General features: G+C 36.2%; 1 protein-coding gene and 1 long non-coding RNA gene across 2 annotated transcripts; one reads left to right on the forward strand and one right to left on the reverse strand.

Annotated features, from left to right (window-relative positions):
* Positions 1 to 2499: 2499 nt before the first annotated feature.
* LOC129923692 (uncharacterized) lies at positions 2500 to 14735 on the reverse strand. Its single transcript, XR_008775692.1, has 5 exons — positions 14475 to 14735; positions 14029 to 14147; positions 10139 to 10266; positions 9360 to 9466; positions 2500 to 3074 (listed from the first exon to the last, which is right to left on the reverse strand). It is a non-coding gene; the product is annotated as an uncharacterized LOC129923692 (long non-coding RNA).
* Positions 14736 to 22237: 7502 nt separating this feature from the next.
* On the forward strand, positions 22238 to 23551 carry LOC129923749 (uncharacterized). The gene has a single exon (XM_056016265.1). It carries the CDS (start codon positions 22238 to 22240, stop codon positions 23549 to 23551), a length of 1314 nt encoding a protein of 437 aa, XP_055872240.1.
* Positions 23552 to 23951: the final 400 nt, after the last annotated feature.

The raw sequence follows: 23951 nt of genomic DNA on the forward strand, positions 1-23951 counted from the left end.
AAAAAAAGGAAACTTATTCATGTAATATTGAGATATATGGCAGTGAATTTTCAATTCATCCCCTTAGTTTTTTTTCTTCTTATACTTTGCTTGTTAAGTTGGAAAAAACGAAAAATTGTTTCCTAACTTTCTTCTTTTATATATTGTTTCCTAACTTTCTTCTTTTATATATCTTTCCATAACTTTCTTCATTTTTTTCAATTTTCTACGTCTTACTTTAGGTCCCAGTACATCGTCGTCTTCCGATAATCACTTTCTCTCTTCTTTTCTATCGCACTGTATTTTATTGCATAAAGAAGGTAAAGTGCAAGTGAAAACAAAGGGCAGATTACTTTAATTGATTTTCAGCGTGAAAATCTCCGCTAACGAAACACTGCAACAACAACAGAAAAAGTTTTGTAAAAAAATCCAAATCGTTGCATGTTTTTCTCAGTTCGGACTTCGGAGTTGCCACTTGAGTTCGTGTCAAGACTGAAACTTTCCCCAACAATCTTTGTCTTTACTCTTCCTCTGAATGTACTTTTTATCATTCTCTGTATCACTCCGAGAATGGCCTAAAAATAGTAGACCTCCTTCCCGAAATATCTCCTGCAGGTCAAATGTTTCTCACTTTAAAAAAATTATAGGGGAGTGGGGAAGAAGAAAAAAAGTGTGTGGGGGGTGGGTGGGTGCAACAGATCAATGTATGGATAATTGTGTTTACGTTGTAAATATAGATAATTGTCGGGAACTATGCCAGAGTGTATAGACAGTGCTGGGCAAGTAATTGAACCCTTATGAGTGGTGATTAACATATTTTGTTCTGATAAAAATAGTTAGACCTTTGATGATTAAATAACTTTTTTTTATGGAAAAACTGGGGCGGGGGTGAGGTTAGTGGAACAAAATGACATGTTCAGTATTCACAGTTTGAATAAATCTCATTGCTTCACTGTAATTATCTTCCTGTTGTTTATGTATGCTAAGGAAGATGGGGTTTTAGTATTATTGCTATTATTTTTGTTTAATTTTAGGTTTGTACAATGAACTCTGCAATTAAAGCTTGTGTCTTTATTTTGTGCTACAAACCTTAAAGAAGATGTTTAGTTTTTTTTTTTTTTTGTAGTGCTTATCTGCAGGTACATCTTTATATCATCAATGTATATATGTACTACATATCTGCTGTATAATATTGCAGTATAATATGTTTGGATACTGACAGCAACTAACAGAACCTTCAGTATTACATCTCCGGCGGCTTACATTATATTGCATAATTTTGCGACTAAAGAACCTTCAGTATTCAATTAGGAACTGCTTACATTTTATTGCATAATTTTGCAACTAAGGAACCTTCAGTATTCAATCAGGAACTGCTTACATTTTATTGCATAATTTTGCGACTAAAGAACCTTCAGTATTCAATTAGGAACTGCTTACATTTTATTGCATAATTTTGCAACTAAGGAACCTTCAGTATTCAATCAGGAACTGCTTACATTTTATTGCATAATTTTGCGACTAAAGAACCTTCAGTATTCAATTAGGAATTGCTTACATTTTATTGCATAATTTTGCGACTAAAGAACCTTCAGTATTCAATTGGGAACTGCTTACATTTTATTGCATAATTTTGCGACTAAAGAACCTTCAGTATTCAATTAGGAACTGCTTACATTTTATTGCATAATTTTGCGACTAAAGAACCTTATGTATTCAATTAGGAACTGCTTACATTTTATTGCATAATTTTGCAACTAAGGAACCTTCAGTATTCAATTAGGAACTGCTTACATTTTATTGCATAATTTTGCGACTAAAGAACCTTCAGTATTCAATTAGGAACTGCATACATTTTGTTGCATAATTTTGCGACTAAAGAACCTTCAGTATTCAATTAGGAACTGCTTACATTTTATTGCATAATTTTGCGACTAAAGAACCTTCAGTATTCAATTAGGAACTGCATACATTTTGTTGCATAATTTTGCGACTAAAGAACCTTCAGTATTCAATTAGGAACTGCATACATTTTGTTGCATAATTTTGCGACTAAAGAACCTTCAGTATTCAATTAGGAACTGCATACATTTTGTTGCATAATTTTGCGACTAAAGAACCTTCAGTATTCAATTCCGGCTAGCTTAAATTTTATTGCATAATTTTGCGACTAAAGAACCTTCAGTATTCAATTCCGGATAGCTTACATTTTATTGCATAATTTTGCGACTAAAGAACCTTCAGTATTCAATTAGGAACTGCTTACATTTTATTGTATAATTTTGCGACTAAAGAACCTTCAGTATTCAATTAGGAACTGCTTACATTTTATTGCATAATTTTGCAACTAAGGAACCTTCAGTATTCAATTAGGAACTGCTTACATTTTATTGTATAATTTTGCGACTAAAGAACCTTCAGTATTCAATTCCGGATAGCTTACATTTTATTGCATAATTTTGCAGCTAAAAGAAAAAGAAGATGAACACAAGCTTTTAAAGATAATCGATTATTCTCCAATTGCCTACTCCTAGCTTGAACATCTGATTATTCTCCAATTGCTTACTCCTAGCTTGAACATCTGATTATTCTTCAATTGCCTACTCCTAGCTTGAACATCTGATTATTCTCCAATTGCCTACTCCTAGCTTGAACATCTGATTATTCTCCAATTGCCTACTCCTGGCTTGAACATCTGATTATTCTCCAATTGCCTACTCCTGGCTTGAACATCTGATTATTCTCCAATTGCCTACTCCTGGCTTGAACATCTGATTATTCTCCAATTGCCTACTCCTAGCTTGAACATCTGATTATTCTTCAATTGCCTACTCCTAGCTTGAACATCTGATTATTCTCCAATTGCCTACTCCTGGCTTGAACATCTGATTATTCTCCAATTGCCTACTCCTGGCTTGAACATCTGATTATTCACCAATTGCCTACTCCTAGCTTGAACGTCTGATTATTCTCCAATAGTCCACTTTTGACTTGGACGAATGACGAATACTTTAAATCTTGTTATCAATTACTTTGTTCTTTTATTTGTTTGTTTATTTATTTCAATCTGACTTCACGAAGAGTGTCGTAGAGACCTAAATAGAAGAAAAAACACTTTCTTAACATTTACATTTGAGTCTTTTTTGTTTTTACCTTATTGAAATTATCCCGTAAGGGAATAAGACCCAATGCCCCACTTACTATTTTCAGAGTTCTACTTAAAAGAAGAACCCAGACCCACTTTGTTACCACCCCACCGTTAAAATAACTACACGCGCATCAAGTGAAATATTAAAACCACTGTCTCGTGTTTACAGAACCAAAATCTATTAGCATAAGTAAATATCACGGAAGTATTAGTAGTCTCAATACAGCTTTTGTCCTATCAGTGTTGTCATTGGTGGGTTATGTCATGTGATTCAGACAGTGGAATAGTTAATAAACTTATACCACCACACGCTGAGAGCTAATACACTTAAATACACACACACACACACACAGACACAACCTAACGGCCTAATTCTCTCTTGTTGTTCTTTCCTGGCGGACCTTCCATTTAATTAACCCACTGACCAACTGGCCAAGTGTTGAGATAGCAAAGGGAGAAATAGATTTTTAAAAAATAATCTTTTTGTTGAGTGTACATTGTTCTGAATGACAAGGAAAAGGCTTTTATACCTTTTAATTATGCACATTGAAGAAAGGTGATTCTCAAACTGCATGTATGTATATAGCTTAACTCTTTCTCTCCGTAATTATTTTTCCACACTTGAATGGAAATGGAATTGCTCATTTTGCGCCTTACTATTTCACTCCCCTGTTATGATTGGGCTTCACTAGCTTTGTTGTTTGTACTCAGAAATGTTGTATTCAGTGTAAAATTAAAGGGAAATACGTGCTCTTTTTATATAATTCAAAGTCAAGTTTTAAAAATGAAATATTAATTTAATTTTATTAGGTCAAATCAACGATGATATTGTCGATTAGGAGAGAAAGAGTTAAACGCGGGTCTATGTTTCAATGTCAATGCACACCCCAATATAAAGTAAGTAGACATTTTATTTCCGTGGGGCAGATGATGTCAAACTTATCTGTTCTCCCAAAGATTATCGAGGTGTGACCCACTTTTAGGTACCCATTAGTTCTGCGGACTCTCTGAAGTCTTTAAAACCCCGAAGCCCAAATTCCATACCTTTCATCGGAATTGTGAACTTTGACTCGTCGATTGGAAGGCCGAGTGTCACGTGACTAGCATGCTAAAAATGCTAACGCTGTTGATTTTGATGAAAACCCATTTAGAAGTTAAGACATTTTCACTGAGTTTGGACTTTTCTAGTAGGCATGGAGTGTTCTAGTGAGTTTTTACTTTTTTAGAGACTTTTCTCATAAGTTTGGACTTTTCCTGTACGACATCATGTACACAACCATATACGACATTATGTACACAACCATATACGACATCATGTACACAACCATATACGACATTATGTACACAACCATATACGACATTATGTACACAACCATATACGACATCATGTACACAACCATATACGACATCATGTACACAACCATATACAACATTATGTACACAACCATATACGACATTATGTACACAACCATATACGACATTATGTACACAACCATATACGACATCATGTACACAACCATATACGACATTATGTACACAACCATATACGACATTATGTACACAACCATATACGACATTATGTACACATCTATATACGACATCATGTACACATCTATATACAACATCATGTACACATCTATATACGACATCATGTACACAACCATATACGACATCATGTACACAACCATATACGACATCATGTACACATCTATATACGACATCATGTACACATCTATATACGACATCATGTACACATCTATATACGACATCATGTACACAACCATATACGACATCATGTACACAACCATATACGACATCATGTACACATCTATATACGACATCATGTACACATCTATATACGACATCATGTACACAACCATATACGACATCATGTACACATCTATATACGACATCATGTACACATCTATATACGACATCATGTACACAACCATATACGACATCATGTACACATCTATATACGACATCATGTACACATCTATATACGACATCATGTACACATCTATATACGACATCATGTACACATCTATATACGACATCATGTACACATCTATATACGACATCATGTACACAACCATATACGACATTATGTACACAACCATATACGACATTATGTACACAACCATATACAACATCATGTACACATCTATATACGACATCATGTACACAACCATATACGACATTATGTACACATCTATATACGACATCATGTACACATCTATATACGACATCATGTACACAACCATATACGACATTATGTACACAACCATATACGACATTATGTACACAACCATATACAACATCATGTACACATCTATATACGACATTATGTACACAACCATATACGACATCATGTACACATCTATATACGACATCATGTACACATCTATATACGACATCATGTACACAACCATATACGACATCATGTACACATCTATATACGACATCATGTACACATCTATATACGACATCATGTACACATCTATATACGACATCATGTACACATCTATATACGACATCATGTACACATCTATATACGACATCATGTACACAACCATATACGACATCATGTACACATCTATATACGACATCATGTACACATCCATATACGACATTATGTACACAACCATATACAACATCATGTACACATCTATATACGACATCATGTACACATCTATATACGACATCATGTACACATCTATATACGACATCATGTACACATCTATATACGACATCATGTACACATCTATATACGACATCATGTACACATCTATATACGACATCATGTACACATCTATATACGACATCATGTACACATCTATATACGACATCATGTACACATCTATATACGACATCATGTACACAACCATATACGACATCATGTACACATCTATATACGACATCATGTACACATCTATATACAACATCATGTACACATCTATATACGACATTATGTACACAACCATATACGACATCATGTACACATCTATATACGACATCATGTACACATCTATATACGACATCATGTACACAACCATATACGACATTATGTACACATCTATATACGACATCATGTACACATCTATATACGACATTATGTACACATCTATATACGACATCATGTACACAACCATATACGACATTATGTACACATCTATATACGACATCATGTACACAACCATATACGACATTATGTACACATCTATATACGACATTATGTACACATCTATATACGACATCATGTACACAACCATATACGACATTATGTACACAACCATATACGACATCATGTACACATCTATATACGACATCATGTACACAACCATATACGACATTATGTACACAACCATATACGACATTATGTACACAACCATATACAACATCATGTACACATGTATATACGACATTATGTACACAACCATATACGACATCATGTACACATCTATATACGACATCATGTACACAACCATATACGACATTATGTACACAACCATATACGACATTATGTACACATCTATATACGACATCATGTACACATCTATATACGACATTATGTACACATCTATATACGACATCATGTACACATCTATATACGACATTATGTACACATCTATATACGACATTATGTACACAACCATATACGACATCATGTACACATCTATATACGACATCATGTACACAACCATATACGACATCATGTACACAACCATATACGACATTATGTACACAACCATATACAACATCATGTACACAACCATATACAACATTATGTACACATCTATATACGACATCATGTACACAACCATATACGACATTATGTACACATCTATATACGACATTATGTACACAACCATATACGACATTATGTACACAACCATATACAACATCATGTACACAACCATATACAACATTATGTACACATCTATATACGACATTATGTACACAACCATATACGACATTATGTACACAACCATATACAACATCATGTACACAACCATATACAACATTATGTACACATCTATATACGACATTATGTACACAACCATATACAACATCATGTACACAACCATATACAACATTATGTACACATCTATATACGACATTATGTACACAACCACATACGACATCATGTACACAACCATATACGACATCATGTACACATCTATATACGACATTATGTACACAACCATATACGACATTATGTACACAACCATATACAACATCATGTACACAACCATATACAACATTATGTACACATCTATATACGACATTATGTACACAACCATATACAACATCATGTACACAACCATATACAACATTATGTACACATCTATATACGACATTATGTACACAACCACATACGACATCATGTACACATCTATATACGACATCATGAACACATCTATATACGACATTATGTACACATCTATATACGACATCATGTACACAACCACATACGACATTATGTACACAACCATATACGACATCATGAACACATCTATATACGACATCATGTACACAACCATATACGACATTATGTACACAACCATATACGACATCATGAACACATCTATATACGACATTATGTACACAACCATATACGACATTATGTACACAACCATATACGACATTATGTACACAACCATATACGACATTATGTACACATCTATGTACGACATTATGTACACAACCATATACGACATTATGTACACAACCATATACGACATTATGTACACAACCATATACGACATCATGAACACATCTATATACGACATTATGTACACAACCATATACGACATTATGTACACAACCATATACAACATTATGTACACAACCATATACGACATTATGTACACAACCATATACGACATTATGTACACAACCATATACAACATTATGTACACAACCATATACGACATTATGTACACAACCATATACGACATCATGAACACATCTATATACGACATTATGTACACAACCATATACGACATTATGTACACAACCATATACAACATTATGTACACAACCATATACGACATTATGTACACAACCATATACGACATTATGTACACAACCATATACGACATTATGTACACAACCATATACGACATTATGTACACAACCATATACGACATTATGTACACAACCATATACAACATTATGTACACAACCATATACAACATTATGTACACAACCATATACGACATTATGTACACAACCATATACGACATTATGTACACAACCATATACAACATTATGTACACAACCATATACGACATTATGTACACAACCATATACAACATTATGTACACAACCATATACGACATTATGTACACAACCATATACGACATTATGTACACAACCATATACAACATTATGTACACAACCATATACAACATTATGTACACAACCATATACGACATTATGTACACAACCATATACAACATTATGTACACAACCATATACGACATTATGTACACAACCATATACGACATTATGTACACAACCATATACGACATTATGTACACAACCACATACGACATCATGTACACAACCATATACGACATTATGTACACAACCATATACGACATTATGTACACAACCATATACGACATTATGTACACAACCATATACGACATTATGTACACAACCATATACGACATTATGTACACAACCATATACGACATTATGTACACATCTATGTACGACATTATGTACACAACCATATACGACATTATGTACACAACCACATACGACATCATGTACACAACCATATACGACATCATGTACACATTCATGCACATGGAGCCTCGGATGAAGAATGTTTCCATAGTTGAGAAGTGTAGAAAGTCCAAAGAGAATGTGATGAAGGAGAAATATTTCTCCACTCGAATAAGACCAGCCCCTCCCCCTCCCCCTAAGCCAGGTGATTCCTATTAAATGTATGGAAATAAAACAAAGTCTCGGATACAAACGTATTTGAAAATTGGAGGCCAACACAGGTAAACAAAACTCATGGACAAACATCACTATGTTTCCACACCTGCAGGAAACTAGTCCAATTAGTATTCAACAAAGCTCGTTGGTGTTAACACTCGTAGCAATAATCTGCTTGGGCCTTAAGACAAAGCCTTTAACCCACAGTTGTAAGTCTTTCATCAACAAAAACAACCAATACAGTTTTTAAAAAATGCGAATAATTGTAACTACTGACCTGATCAAATATCTAGAGGCATCTGAACCTTTCTTGTAAGAGGCTTCGTTATATTATCTTGTATGTTTTGTTACATTTCTTCTTGTGAAAAAGTAGGTCGTCTAAGTCTGGGAATAGTCATACTTTGAGTTGGGCTGCAAAATTCTGTAAATGTCTGTGCGACGCCAATTCCTAAGTAGTCCACTCCCCCACCCCTCCAGCGAGACAAAACAGAAAAAGAAAAGCAAAAAGAAAAGACGAGAAACAAGAAAAAGATATAAAAAAAAAATACTTTAAAAAAACAACAACAAAGCTTATACTAGGAGTAGTGGAATCAATTAGTTTGGATCTGTCATGGAATTCAATTGAGTAATAGATCAAGACTAAAAATAATAAATCTGCAATTAGAAATACTTTCACCAATTGTTTTTGTTTAACGCTATTTCATGCTTTTAGCTTTCTCAATACCATATGATCCTATCAGTTATCTGGACCAGTTGGGAAAGGGGGGGGGGCAGAGGGAGAAAGAAGGGGCATATGTCTAAATTATACCATAATCGCTTGAAATGCATTTATAAAACAAAAAAAGAAAGGGAAGACCTGAATTACAACTCAGGGTTCAAGCCTCTTCAAGCCGACATGCTAACCACAAGGGCCGAACTGAAGAAGGGCAGGCGGGGCTAAACCCCGGGGGCTCAACAAGAAAGGGGCCGCCACAATAGAAAAAAATATATATCGGAATTTCGAAGGTCAGAAACTTTTTTTTTTCTAATTTTTAACGCTAACAGTTTCAATCTTACGTCGGGTGGCATCAATGTCGTGATGAAGAAGTGTCCGCTTGTAGTTGTAGCATGCTCGGAATATGTAAATACCGGTTCAGCTCCAGATTTACGACAGTGCCTCTACCAAGGGCCTTACCCACCACAAACTAAAAAAAAAAATACACCTTTTTTAAGACTAAAATATTCATATTAAATAAAAAAAAAAAAAAGTATCAGAGCAACATACGCTGTAAAGTGTAGCTCCTTCTTTTAAAATAAATATTTTTATTCATAAGACTCTCCACAAAAATCTTGCCTCGAGGCTTCCATACATTTAAATCCTGCCATGCTAACCACCGTGGCAGTGAGGCACTTATGAAAATAGAAGGTTTTATAGTTATCCATTGTTAGGAGACGAAATTTGCCAAATGAAGTCTTCCTTTGGTGAGCTAAAAGGTGGTCGATGTAACAGAGGCGCCCCACGGAAACGCTTCAAAGACCAGCTTAGTCGTCAACTTTCCTTAGCTGACATAAAAGAAAGCACCTGGTTGCATGCGGCCTCAGAACGAGACAGCTGGAGGTCACTCATGAAGGCCGCGGGGAACACATTTGAGACCTAAAGAAAATCCGCTGCCGAAGACAAACTCAGACGGCGAAAAGAAAATCTAAATGGATCACCTGCGGACAATGATTATGCTTACCCTGGATGTGGCAAAATATGTAGGTGACAGCTGCGGCTGCTCAGCCACGGGAAATACTGCATTCCTCACTAATTATTGGACTCGAAGACAAGCCTTATTATTATTGTTTCCAACTTTAAACCGGCGACCCATAAAGAGGACTGATTCAGCTAATACCACCACATCAGTCAAGTACTTTTCCTTTCCCTTGTTCGATACCAAAGAAGAAAATAAAATTACCAATAGCTAATTAACTAAGTAATAATAATTTTATTTAATTAAGTAATTCTTGTGTTGTCAGGTAAAAGAAATAATTGAGCAAAATTTCTGATTGATCCTAGAAATAATGTGTACAAACTTTATACTAGACAGACAGACAAAGCTAGTAGATATAAACTTTGTAAAAAAGAAGATTCAGAACAAAAGTCTACATCCTCTGGTTTAGTGATGTCACAGGAAGAGAAGTGGAAAACAAAAAACTCCAATGACGGTGCCAGGGCCGGCCTTACAAATTACGGGACAGGTAGGGTCCAAGATTTGCAAGCATATGCCCGTGACCAATTTTGAGTTTTGGAAAAATGCTTTCTTTGTGTGTGTGTTTGTGTGTGTGTGTGTGTGTGTGTGTGTGTGTGTGTGTTTATTGTTACATGCCAAGGTTGTGGACAAAGTTTCAGTATGTTATACGCTTATAATAAATAAATGATATATATTAAACACTGGATCAGTGTAATATAGATCAAGTTAGGTTCCAGTGCAAAAACTGACATCTCTTTTGGGCCAATACAGAATAGTTGGTCTCTCGCTAATGTCGACATTATCTGTCTCTCTTGCACGTGGCTGCAACCGTTGCGAAAAAAGCGCAAAGCAGACACACACGTTTTGAAGAGATTCAAACTCTAGACAGTTGGTTTTGCTGCCAAGATCGTAATGTAATGCTTTAAGTTGAAACGTAAGAACGCTCATACTATAGTTAGGGTTAGGGTTAGGGTTATGGTCTATATATCAAGGCCTGTTAGAATCATTATTATAAACATTATTGCTTTAGTCTAGCGTATCATTTCTGCTATTGCAAGCTCAATGCATTATGGTTCCAGCTCTTTTATGGACATGGTAGGAAGGGAGTATCTGTATATATCACTATATGTTGCTGCTGAACTTCATTCATTCATTTATTATGCTATCTAATGGTTTTAAAGTTCATATAGGGTAGCTGAATTCATAATAACATTGCGAAAAACATTTCGGTTAGAAAAAATCCTTGATATAACTTTCCTGTATCCCCAAAATTTAAAAAAAAGGAAAAAAAAAAACCTTGCGAATTTAAAAAAGACATGAAAAAATAATTAAACTATACATAAAATCGAGATGGAAATCTGGATTAATTTTTGTTTTGTTTGTTCGCCGAAATGTTGTGAGAATAACGTACAAGGGAGGTAACCTCAAGAAGAAGCAGACCTAAAGCAATGACCTGCAGAAAGAGGGCAGGCCGAAGATTAAACATATTCTACTTTTAATGGACTTCAACCTCAGTTCAGCCAATGGAACACGACAAGAGCATATCTCGTCCAAATCTCGCGGAAATCTCGTCGTGAGCTCTTTGTTGTTTCAAGTTAATATTGCTACGTTATATTTTTAAAACGTGAAATTTTAATGATGGCGCATGCGTTTAGGAGCATTGATCTCCATGCGTACCAATCCAAATAATTTCATGAACAAATGTTTGTAAGGAGTGTCTCAGAAGGCAGAAACCTAGTTTCTGTTAAGAGAGTGGCTTTAACCATACAAATTGAAAATTGTAATCACCAAAACAGATGAACATCATCTGCGCTCTAGATCACAAGGTCTGGAATGAGGAGCTTTCATTTTTCCTCTTTTTCCTCCCACTTAAACTGGTCTAAACGTCAACAAATATTTGGTAGGCAGTTTTTATACGTTATAACATTTTTCCCCTTTCTAACCTGAAATTATAATTGCGGTGGCAAGATTGATCATACCAGCGGGCAGACCTTATAAAAGATGTTTTGGGCTACATAGTACTGGCAAGTTAACCAGTGTATATATGGTAATATAGAGATTATAATGCACTTTTCATATACCTATTAATCTCTATCTATCTATCTATCTATCTATCTATCTATCTATCTATCTATCTATCTATCTATCTCTCTCTCTCTCTCTCTCTCTCTCTCTATCTCTATCTCTCTCTCTCTCATGTCACTAGGAAATATCCTCGAAATTTTCTTTCCACATTATCAATTTCTCTCCCTTTATTAAAAAAAAAACCTTTTTCTACGTATTTCTTTTTTTCCTCTGTTTTTTTTTTTTCTCTCTTAGTTCTGTTTTATTTGTTATAGTTCTCTTACTTTAATCTCTATGACTGTAAATTTAAAAAAAAAAAAATACTTTTTAAAGAGAAATTATCTATTGAATATACATATATGTGGAACATAACTTAAAACAACAAATGATAAGTAGTTTTTCATATTATCGTGAGAACTGCAGCGTGACATCGGCCACATCAGAATTGTAACTAAAAGATTTATTTTTTTTAAACGAAAATATTTTTTTTCTTGAGGCTTTAAATAAGAGACTGACCTTTCACAAAACAATTAGATCAATTAGATAATCATTATATGACACCATTTAGGCTAGGGTCACATCTAGCTTCACCTTCACTTTCACCTATCCCTTGGTCTGCTTGATCGTTGGGGCACCACACAGGATCTGTCTACCTTCTTTCTCCATTCCTATGTCATTTGCCTTTGATTGAACTTCATTCTGATATTGTTTCTGAAAATATTGAAACCTGCCTTATTACCTGCCTTGGTGGACCACTTCGGGGGACGATTCTGAGTTTGTGTTTCCACACAAACTGTCGTTGTATCCTTGTTAAGCTAAATAATAAGTTTTAGCACTTTTTGGGCACTGCACACATTTTCTAAGCTCTTCAGTTTCTAGCTCACTTGTGTTTTGATGTAGTTGGCAGCAAGGGAAATGAATTGAACGTCCTTGACACTGTTCGGTTTTTTAATTTAAATTTCCAATAATTATAGAAATAGAATACAATTTTTTTTTCAACGATGTAACCAGGGCAACATTCATCATAAATCTTACACACCCGCAAGCACAAAGAAAGAGGCGCACAGACACGCACGTGCACAGACAGACGAACACACAGACGCGCACAGACACATACATGCACGCGCACAGACAGGCACACATACACACGCGCGCTCGGGTTTCTTTTACCTGCTTCCTTTATCGCCATGTTTCTATCATTACTATACTCTTAGGCTGTCTAGGCGTCGCTCGAGTCACAAGATATGGCTCCAAAAGATGTTGCTGCTTTTTTTTGGTGCAAGGAGAAGCTGGAAAGAGAAACAGAGGAAATACCTGGACTCCTTGCAGTGGCGTAGCAAGGTGCCCGTGGGCCAGGGTTCAAGAACATCTTGGTGGGCCCCCCTCCAACCAATAAGACAAATTTAGTGTGTGACAAAAATGATTAATCTAAATGTAAAGACATTGCAATGTAAAGATCGTACCTTTTTTTGAAAAAAAATAGTAATTATGTCATAACGTTTGATTCAGTTAGGACTGTATAAAAGTAATAATGTCTTGAAAAGCAATGTCTTTACAACTTCTTAACAGAGTTAAACGACTTTAAAATGTTTCGAATGAACAAACAAATGTTCTACCTAAGTTGTGGGCTCCAACTGGCCATGAGTCATGGCTTCCTTCTCGCCATGGTTGCTACGCCACATCTGTGGGCTCCTATTGGTCGTGGGCCCTGGTTCATTAAACCCCTTCGCACCGTGGATGATACGCCACTGACTAGTAGGCTACTGCGCAGACTGTGACGTTTCTCTCCATAATCCGTGCAGGAGAGAGAGAGACAGGGGCAGACAGAGAAAGTCCATCGTAGCCAAGTATTAATGTCTCAGGATTTATTATATTCTAGTGCTGAAATCACATAGGTTAAAGACAACACTTTATAATATTAATATTACTATTTTTTTACATGTAATCCCTACTGTAGTATGAAACGTTAGCTAACTTGATATATTAATAAACATCAACTTACTTTTATTTAATTATTTTCAGTGTTGGTGGTTAACGCCTAGCTGTAAATCAATATATTAATTTCAATTTCAAATATGTGTCCAGAGTGTGAGATAAGAATTGATACAACTATTGACTATTGTGTTTGTTGACTTTATCGTCCTCTCTGATATTACCTTTATTTTATGCTATAAAGTAGAAGTAAGGCGTCAGTATGGATGTCCCGCATACATAGAAATCTAAACCGTTTGGCCAATTTTGATAACAATTGGCATAAATGTTCCTTGGGTACAAACAGGAACCGTAACGTATGTAATGTAGCCCTAAAACAAACCTAAGACCCTCAAAAAAAAAGTTCCAACTCTAAGAAAGTGTTACTATTTTATGGATCAAGGCCATGTTTACCATGTTTAGATCGAAAGGATCTAGATCTAATTTTTAAAAGCACAGATAGTTTTTTTACTTTGACACATGAAAATGTAAAATATAGTCTATTGATTTCATTATTTAATGAAATTAGCATTCAAATTTGTGCTTCAAAAGCATTTTTACATAAATTCGTTCCTTATATCTGCAAATTTAGACGTCCTGGCGTACCATTCGTTTAGCAAATCGAGTAAACCCGTTTTAATTGTACTTTATATCCCATTCATCTCGCGCTCCTTTCGTTTTTTAATAGATATGAATGTATCGTCTTAACGGGTAAACCAATTTTCGCGAAAAAAAAATTATTTTCGTGGCAAAAGAGAACAACTTGAAAGGATCATTAGCTAAGTTTAACATACATCTAAATCCAATCCACTAGATTAGTAAACACAAACTAAGGCCCGCATGCGGCGGGTAATGTCCGGCTAGTAGATTATATTAGTCGAAGTAGTGAGAACCACTCTAGACGTCAAGAGCTGGTATCAAGGTCTTGACAGCAAACACAAACTCTCTTTTGTAATCTTGTAGGTTAGGCTTTCAAACCGATAACAAAAAACAGACAAACTTCGAATGTATGGTTTTGAGATCATACGATGAGAATAAGTAGGTAGTGGCATCGTATTGGTTTCAAAATCAACCACCGAAAGAAAACAAACAAAAAACAAAACTTCGAATGGATGGTTTTGAGGTCATACGATGAGAATGTGTGGGCATTGGCATCGTATTGGTTTCAAAATCAACCACCGAAAGAAAACAAACAAAAAAAAAACTTCGAATGGATGGTTTTGAGGTCATACGATGAGAATGTGTGGGCATTGGCATCGTATTGGTTTCAAAATCAACCACCGCTGGAATCCGCTGTCGGAATAATTTAAATCGGCACACTCTGAACCTCCAAGAAAACATTTAACCTAGTGCTGTCACTCAGCCAGCAGCGAGCCCAAAGAACCTCAACGAAAGGGATATATCCAGTTTAATAATGGAACAATAGTAATGCGATAACAAATATACCACTAGAGTAACCAATAATAGCAGCATATCTTTCTTGTTTACATCCTAGATCTAATTATCAGCTATCTTTGACTTCCTCTATCTTTTAGCGTGTCTCTGTCCTGTGTCTCATGGTGCACAGTCTCGCACCTAATGACAGTGCGCAATGTAGAGTCATAACAATATATATTTTATTTGTCCTTGACAAAAATTGTTTAGTATAAGGATCGAACCTAGGACTTGTGTGTGATTAGCGAGACGCTCAACAACCAGTCATTCAAGTATGTGCAGCATTTTATTTTGAAATAAATGATTCAGTCTTTGGTCTTTTATTATACCTAGATCTTCATGTGTCTAAAATGTTGGTTCTAGAATCTATTTTATTCCTTTTCTCTTCTGAAATATATTGTCAAATCTGAGTTAGGGATTTTGCAGATTTTCACCTTATGGCATCATGACCAATCTACCCGCTGTCTCGCGCCCCCTAGCCCCATCCCACCCCGAGGTGTTGTCGGTGATAACGTTTAGTACTTAGCATGTAGGACAAAAGATTGGTTACCACCTAAAGGTAACGAGTTCCTCCTGGAAAACTCAGAATTCAAACCTCTGCTGACTCCAGATAAATATGGTTTTTAGATCAAGGTTTATCAGTCCGCGCTTTTTTTTTTCTCGGCGCTATTTTAAAGACATCATTTTGTCAGCACTACTTTGTTGTACGAAATTTTGGCATGTAACCTTATTTCAGTTATGTGTGCTTCTTAAAACAAGATTAATTCTAGGCAGTTCTATTTATTATTCAAGTCTATCTTTGTTCGTCCATCCTCGGTATGAGCATGAAAAGAAACACATAATGTTGCTGTCTCCTTGTTTAAAGTCTAAAACTATAAAATCATAGAGGTCATGTTCACGTCGGATCTATTCAGACCAGAGTTAGCAGGCAGGAGCTTTTGCTTTGATTGTAAACTATCGCAGCAGGGCCGGATTTTAGGGAAGGCAGAATAGAGACTCTTTGAGTAGAAGACTCGACGACCATTTTCCATGTAAATAAACGTTTTAACGATATCCAAATCTTTCAAGAGCGTCTGAAAAGCTGTGCGGACTGGCATGTGTGTTAGAACACTTGATTGGAGCATAACAATTTATCAAATGTCATAGCAGCCTGGGTAATAATACAAGAATTAGAGACTGAATTAGAGACTGAATTAGAGACTGAATTAGAGACTGAATTAGAGACTGAATTAGAGACTGAATTAGAGACTGAATTAGAGACTGAATTAGAGACTGAATTAGAGACTGAATTAGACCTAGCTTAAGTGACCATAAAGACACGCTGGAGCCTGCTACACAAGTAACTATCGATATCACATTAGTAGTGAGCCAGTGGTGTAGCAAGGGACCCGTGAGCCTGGGCTAGTGTGAGAATAAAAGAGCAATCTTAACGTAAAGACTTTCCCATGTAAAGATCGTACCTTTTTTTTTTAAATAAGTAATTATTTCATAACGTTTGATTCAGTTAGGACTGCAAATAAGTAATAATGTCTTAAAAGTCAATGTTTTTGCAACTTCTTAACAGAGTTCAACGACTTCAAAGTGTCTCTAAAGAACGAACAAATGTTCTTCCTAAGTTGTAAGGTGGGCCCCTAACCCCATCTGGCCAAGAATCATAGGCCCGGGTTCATTGAACCCCTTCGCGCCATGGTTGCTTGCCCACGGCTGTGGGCCCCTATTGGTAGTGGGCCCGGGTTCATTGAACCCCTTCGCGCCATGGTTGCTTGCCCACAGCTGTGGGCCCCTATTGGTCGTGGGCCCGGGTTCATTGAACCCCTTTGTGCCATGGTTGCTAGACCACAGCTGTGGGCCCCTATTGTCGTGGGCCCGGGTTCATTGAACCCCTTCGCGCCATGGATGCTACGCCACTGGCTTCTTGTGGTTGGAACTCCTCATCAAACAGGGATACCCGGAGGTGAAACTGACACATACCGTTACTGAGATAATACAGTGCCATTCCTTCGCTATGAGAACTCCCCTACAAAATATTATGTTTTTATTTCGACATTGTCGGATGAGATGAATTGCCGGCGCAGAAGATTTGAAAGGGGAGCATGAGTTAATTAAACATCTAGAAAATACCAAGGAATACGGTTTATCGGATCAGCCGCTTATTCGGGCAGAATCTTAAGGGCGCCGAAGCAAGTTCTTATATACAAACGAGTCCAATTAATCGAACCATGCGGTTAGTAGGAACCAAAAGATCCTGTCCCAATTGTACGATTAACTGTATTCAGCTACATTCTATGAGAATACTGTTCAGGAGCTAAACATATGAAACAAATCAAACTTGTTTAAGGTAGCTGAACAGAGCTGAACAGAGCTGAACAGAGCCATCGCGTCGAAAAGGTTTCGGGAAGGGAGGGGGGGGGGAGAAAGGATACCAAACATCAGCAGGCATTCGTAAATATCTTCTTCTTCTTTGTAATTGTCATAAATGTAATTATGATAAGTACAGAATCTAGGACTCCTTGAACTCTTAACCTCTGGAAGATTATCTTCATCTGCCCGTCTGAACAAACTTCTGTCTGGGAAAGTAGATTGCATCCCTATTACCGATACCTCATATCCAAAAGCGCTCGGAATAGAAGCGAGGCCAATGGCCATATTCTTCCTCTGTACAACATCAACCGTGCAGGTGTCCTCCCTAAAAACTTTCCCTTGAGTATTGTGTATGGATAGCAATATGTTTTTTGTGGTTTTCTTCCATCTCCGCCAATGCAATGGACCCGGTCCTTAAGCACCCCAACGGGAAAGGGAGGGGGTTCTCTTTTACTTCCCTATCGACTTGTTCGTCTCTTCTAACGACCGTTTCCACCCGAGCGCCATGGCGAGGCCGAGAAGCGTTGCTCGGGATGTGTACTATTCGTGAACAAGTGTATATATTTTAAGTTAGCACACGGAGGCCCTACCAGACGCGACGCCTTCGGCGACATTTTCTTGCCGTCTCTAGCGCCAGCTCTAAACTAAAGTTAATACCTGTCTTATCTATCGGCTCTTATCTTATCTTATAAATTACAGACGTTCCTTAAAAAAAAAAACAGATGATAATTACGTCCTCGCGTATCCCATGTGTTAATGTCTTCGTGAAAGTAAATTAAAGACTTACACTCTGTTTAGGCTAAAGAATTAATGTTTCTGGCCAATTTAGGCAACCCGTTTCATGCTCTAATGGCACTTGGGAAGAAGGAGAAAGCAAGTTCTAAAAATTTAATATCGTTGTATTGTGTTCGGCTCATTTATTCCTGATATTCTGAGAATTCAATAAGACATTCTCGTCTGCAGAGAAGTACCGACTTACCTCCCATCTCTGTTTCTTATATTTTGGATTTTCATGGATAAGCCATGGATAAACTATGGATATGCCATGGATAAACTAAGCGATCTCAAGACTGCTCAATTAAACTCTTACTGTTTCCGCTTCGTGTTTTGGACATCACCAAACTACATTTGATTGCAGCTCTTCGTAATCTTCAGTTAGGGAGACGAAGCGCCTGTGAACTGAGATCAATTATTTGGCTTCGATGACCATCCACTCAGAAGTCATTGACCCTACCGATTTCATTATCAAGAAACAAAATGATGCTCATAAGTAATGTCTGTAGATAGATATATCTAAATCTTTTTTAAATTATAATCCAGATTTATGAGATTGTCTGATTCTACACATGTTTGTCCAGTTCAACTCATGGGAACAGGTCATAACTGATTGTTTGGTCTTGGGTTGAAATATTTATTTAATCTATAGTAAATGCAAGTTACAAGAAAACATTTAAAATATTTGTTTAGTGATATCAAAATATTTAAAAAAAATTGTTAATTAATTGTTGGTGATTAAATATTTTATTTTCAAAATAAAGGGGATAAATGCTACTTAATGAGAGATGTAGATTTAGTCCCCTTATTACTTTTTGACACGTTTTTTTCTCCCACTTTGCGTTCTCGGATCAAATTGAATTTTGCGTAATTATTCATAGCTGATAAAAATACTCGAAACCAGCCATTAATTAACTAATTAGTTAATCATTTAGTACTAATTAATTATTTTTGTTTTATATAGCTGAAAGGGAGCTAGACCCTGTAATTTTCAGATAAATGGTAGTAATTAGCGGTTATTATATTTAGATAATCTTTGGTTTAAAAAAAAGTATTCTTTTTTCTATTGCTTGTTTTTTTAAAACAATACGGTTCACTAACCGTTTAGTTTCTCCTTGAGATAGCCGAAAGACTGATGCCTAAAACTGATGCCTAAGACTGATGCCTAAGACTGATGCCTAAGACTGATGCCTAAGACTGATGCCGAAAGACTGATGCCTAAGACTGATGCCGAAAGACTGATGCCTAAGACTGATGCCGAAAGACTGATGCCTAAGACTGATGCCGAAAGACTGATGCCTAAGACTGATGCCTAAGACTGATGCCTAAGACTGATGCCTAAGACTGATGCCGAAAGACTGATGCCAAAGTTAGAGTCACGTCTCTGTCATCTCCTTAAGTAACAATCTTCACATCTATAAGAAATGTCTAAAATCAACATTGATAAAAGTTTTTTACTGGACAATACATAGTGGACAATGAAGAGAGACTCTGTATAGCCTCAATAAGATGCCTTTTTTTTCTCATACAATGCTATCAGAAAAAAAAGCAAGTGTTCATGATATATCTCTTCACGTAGCCAATGTTTTCACTACCAATGATGAACTAATGCGAAAAGTGACTTTGCTTTTTTTAGCTTTTGTCTTAGTAATTTTACAGCCGGTAATCTACTTACAAGCGTCAAGGTATGGTGTAGATCTAAGCCGATCTTCTAATGTTCGCGTCGTCATTTATGTGTCCTCCATGTTTTGTCCTCCTTTGTAAAGTTACAATCTCGTTTTGTCCTCATTTGTAACATTACTTCCTCGTTTTGACCTCCTTGAGATTACGTCCTCGTTTTATCCTCCTTATTGAGATTGCGTGCTCTTTTTGTCCTGTCTCTTTTTTGTCCTCCTTTGTAAGATTACGTCCTCGTTGTGTGACTAAAAACTTGTCTTTTTTTTTTGTTGTTGCTTTGAAAGTTGAAAAAAAAATGTTCAGAATGAACAAAACTTTATGTCGTAAGAAATAGTTGACCTTCGTTTTGTTTTAATGTACTTAATAAATTAGACTAATGAGCTAATTCATGAATGCAGGTCTAATAATAACCTAAAAAGTAAGACAACATAACGTAAGGGAAGATTGTCTGTTAGGTTGGTGACATTCCCCCCCCCCCCCTAGGGGGATACATGACATAGTAGACAAGTTATTTAAAAAAAAAGGCGGGAATTTTTATTTCCAATAGCAGATGTAGCAGAGTGGATCCCGGATTGCAAAATTCTGGAAATACTTTAACAGTTGAAGTTATGGGCAGCATAAAGTTCAGTGCTTAGGGCACGCAAATTCCAAACCAAAATAGCTCCTCTAAACACGCATTATTCAAAGCTCACTTATGCCAGTACCGAAATAGGTTCAAATCTCAATTATATCAGTACCGAAGTTCAAGCCTCAATTATGCCATTAACAGAGGTCATATCACAATCATACTCGTTTCAAACTTAGAATATCAATCATGCCAGTACAAAAGTTCAAATATCAATCATGCCAGTACAAAAGTTCAAATATCAATCATGCCAGTACAAAAGTTCAAATATCAATCATGCCAGTACAAAAGTTCAAATATCAATCATGCCAGTACAAAAGTTCAAATATCAATCATGCCAGTACAAAAGTTCAAATATCAATCATGCCAGTACAAAAGTTCAAATATCAATCATGCCAGTACAAATGTTTAAATATCAATCATACCAGTACAAAAGTTCAAATATCAATCATGCCAGTACAAAAGTTCAAATACCAATCATGTCCGTATCAAAATTCATATAGCATTCATGCCCTTATCGAAGCTGATATCTCAATCATGGCGTTATCGAAGTTTGTTCATATCTCAATCATGGCCGTATCGAAATTTGTTCATCTCAATCATGGCCGTATCAAAATTTGTTCATATCTCAATCATGGCCATATCAAAGTTTGCTCATATCTCAATCATGGCCGTATCAAAGTTTGTTCATATCTCAATCATGGCCGTATCGAAATTTGTTCATATCTCAATCATGGCCATATCAAAGTTTGTTCATATCTCAATCATGGCCGTATCAAAGTTTGTTCATATCTCAATCATGGCCATATCAAAGTTTGCTCATATCTCAATCATGGCCGTATCAAAGTTTGTTCATATCTCAATCATGGCCGTATCGAAATTTGTTCATATCTCAATCATGGCCATATCAAAGTTTGTTCATATCTCAATCATGGCCATATCAAAGTTTGCTCATATCTCAATCATGGCCGTATCAAAGTTTGCTCATATCTCAATCATGGCCGTATCGACGTTTGTTCATATCTCAATCATGGCCATATCAAAGTTTGCTCATATCTCAATCATGGCCGTATCGAAATTTGTTCATATCTGAATCATGGCCGTATCAAAGTTTGCTCATATCTCAATCATGGCCATATCAAAGTTTGCTCATATCTCAATCATGGCCGTATCAAACTTTGTTCATATCTCAATCATGGCCGTATCAAAGTTTGCTCATATCTCAATCATGGCCGTATCAAAGTTTGCTCATATCTCAATCATGGCCGTATCGACGTTTGTTCATATCTCAATCATGGCCATATCAAAGTTTGTTCATATCTCAATCATGGCCGTATCGAAATTTGTTCATATCTCAATCATGGCCGTATCAAACTTTGTTCATATCTCAATCATGGCCGTATCAAAGTTTGTTCATATCTCAATCATGGCCGTATCGACGTTTGTTCATATCTCAATCATGGCCATATCAAAGTTTGTTCATATCTCAATCATGGCCGTATCGACGTTTGTTCATATCTCAATCATGGCCGTATCAAAGTTTGTTCATATCTCAATCATGGCCATATCAAAGTTTGCTCATATCTCAATCATGGCCGTATCAAAGTTTGTTCATATCTCAATCATGGCCATATCGACGTTTGTTCATATCTCAATCATGGCCGTATCGACGTTTGTTCATATCTCAATCATGGCCGTATAAAACTTTATTCATATCTCAATCATGGCCATATCAAAGTTTGCTCATATCTCAATCATGGCCGTATCAAAGTTTGCTCATATCTCAATCATGGCCGTATCGAAATTTGTTCATATCTCAATCATGGCCGTATCGAAGTTTGTAATAACTGAAGGGAGGCAACTCAATGAGATATAGGTGTTTATTTACAAGGAGACATGACAAACACATGGATTATCTGCCTTGAGCACAGCATCTTCATCTCGGCTCTAGACTTGGGCGGAAATCGTTCTCTCTTCTACTGTGAACATCCGTCTAGTCTCTTATAGTGCGCACCGTCTGCACTATCTTAGATGACGGGGTGCATGGCGGGGTTATAACAATATCTCAATCATGGCCGTATCAAATGTGTTCATATCTCTATCATGGCTGTGTTAAAATTTATATCTCAATCTTGCCTGTATCAAAATTAAAATATCAATAAAGCCCATATCAAAATTCATACTTCATGACCGCACCAAAGTTCATGTCTCAGTCATGTCAAAGTTCATGTCTCAGTCATGTCAAAGTTCA

This window comes from Biomphalaria glabrata, chromosome 17 (assembly GCF_947242115.1).
Source record: "Biomphalaria glabrata chromosome 17, xgBioGlab47.1, whole genome shotgun sequence".
NCBI lineage: Eukaryota > Metazoa > Mollusca > Gastropoda > Planorbidae > Biomphalaria > Biomphalaria glabrata.

Excerpts from the sequence above, each read along its gene's own strand:
- LOC129923749 (XM_056016265.1), top strand. The coding sequence starts at position 22,238 with ATGGCGTTATCGAAGTTTGTTCATATCTCAATCATGGCCGTATCGAAA.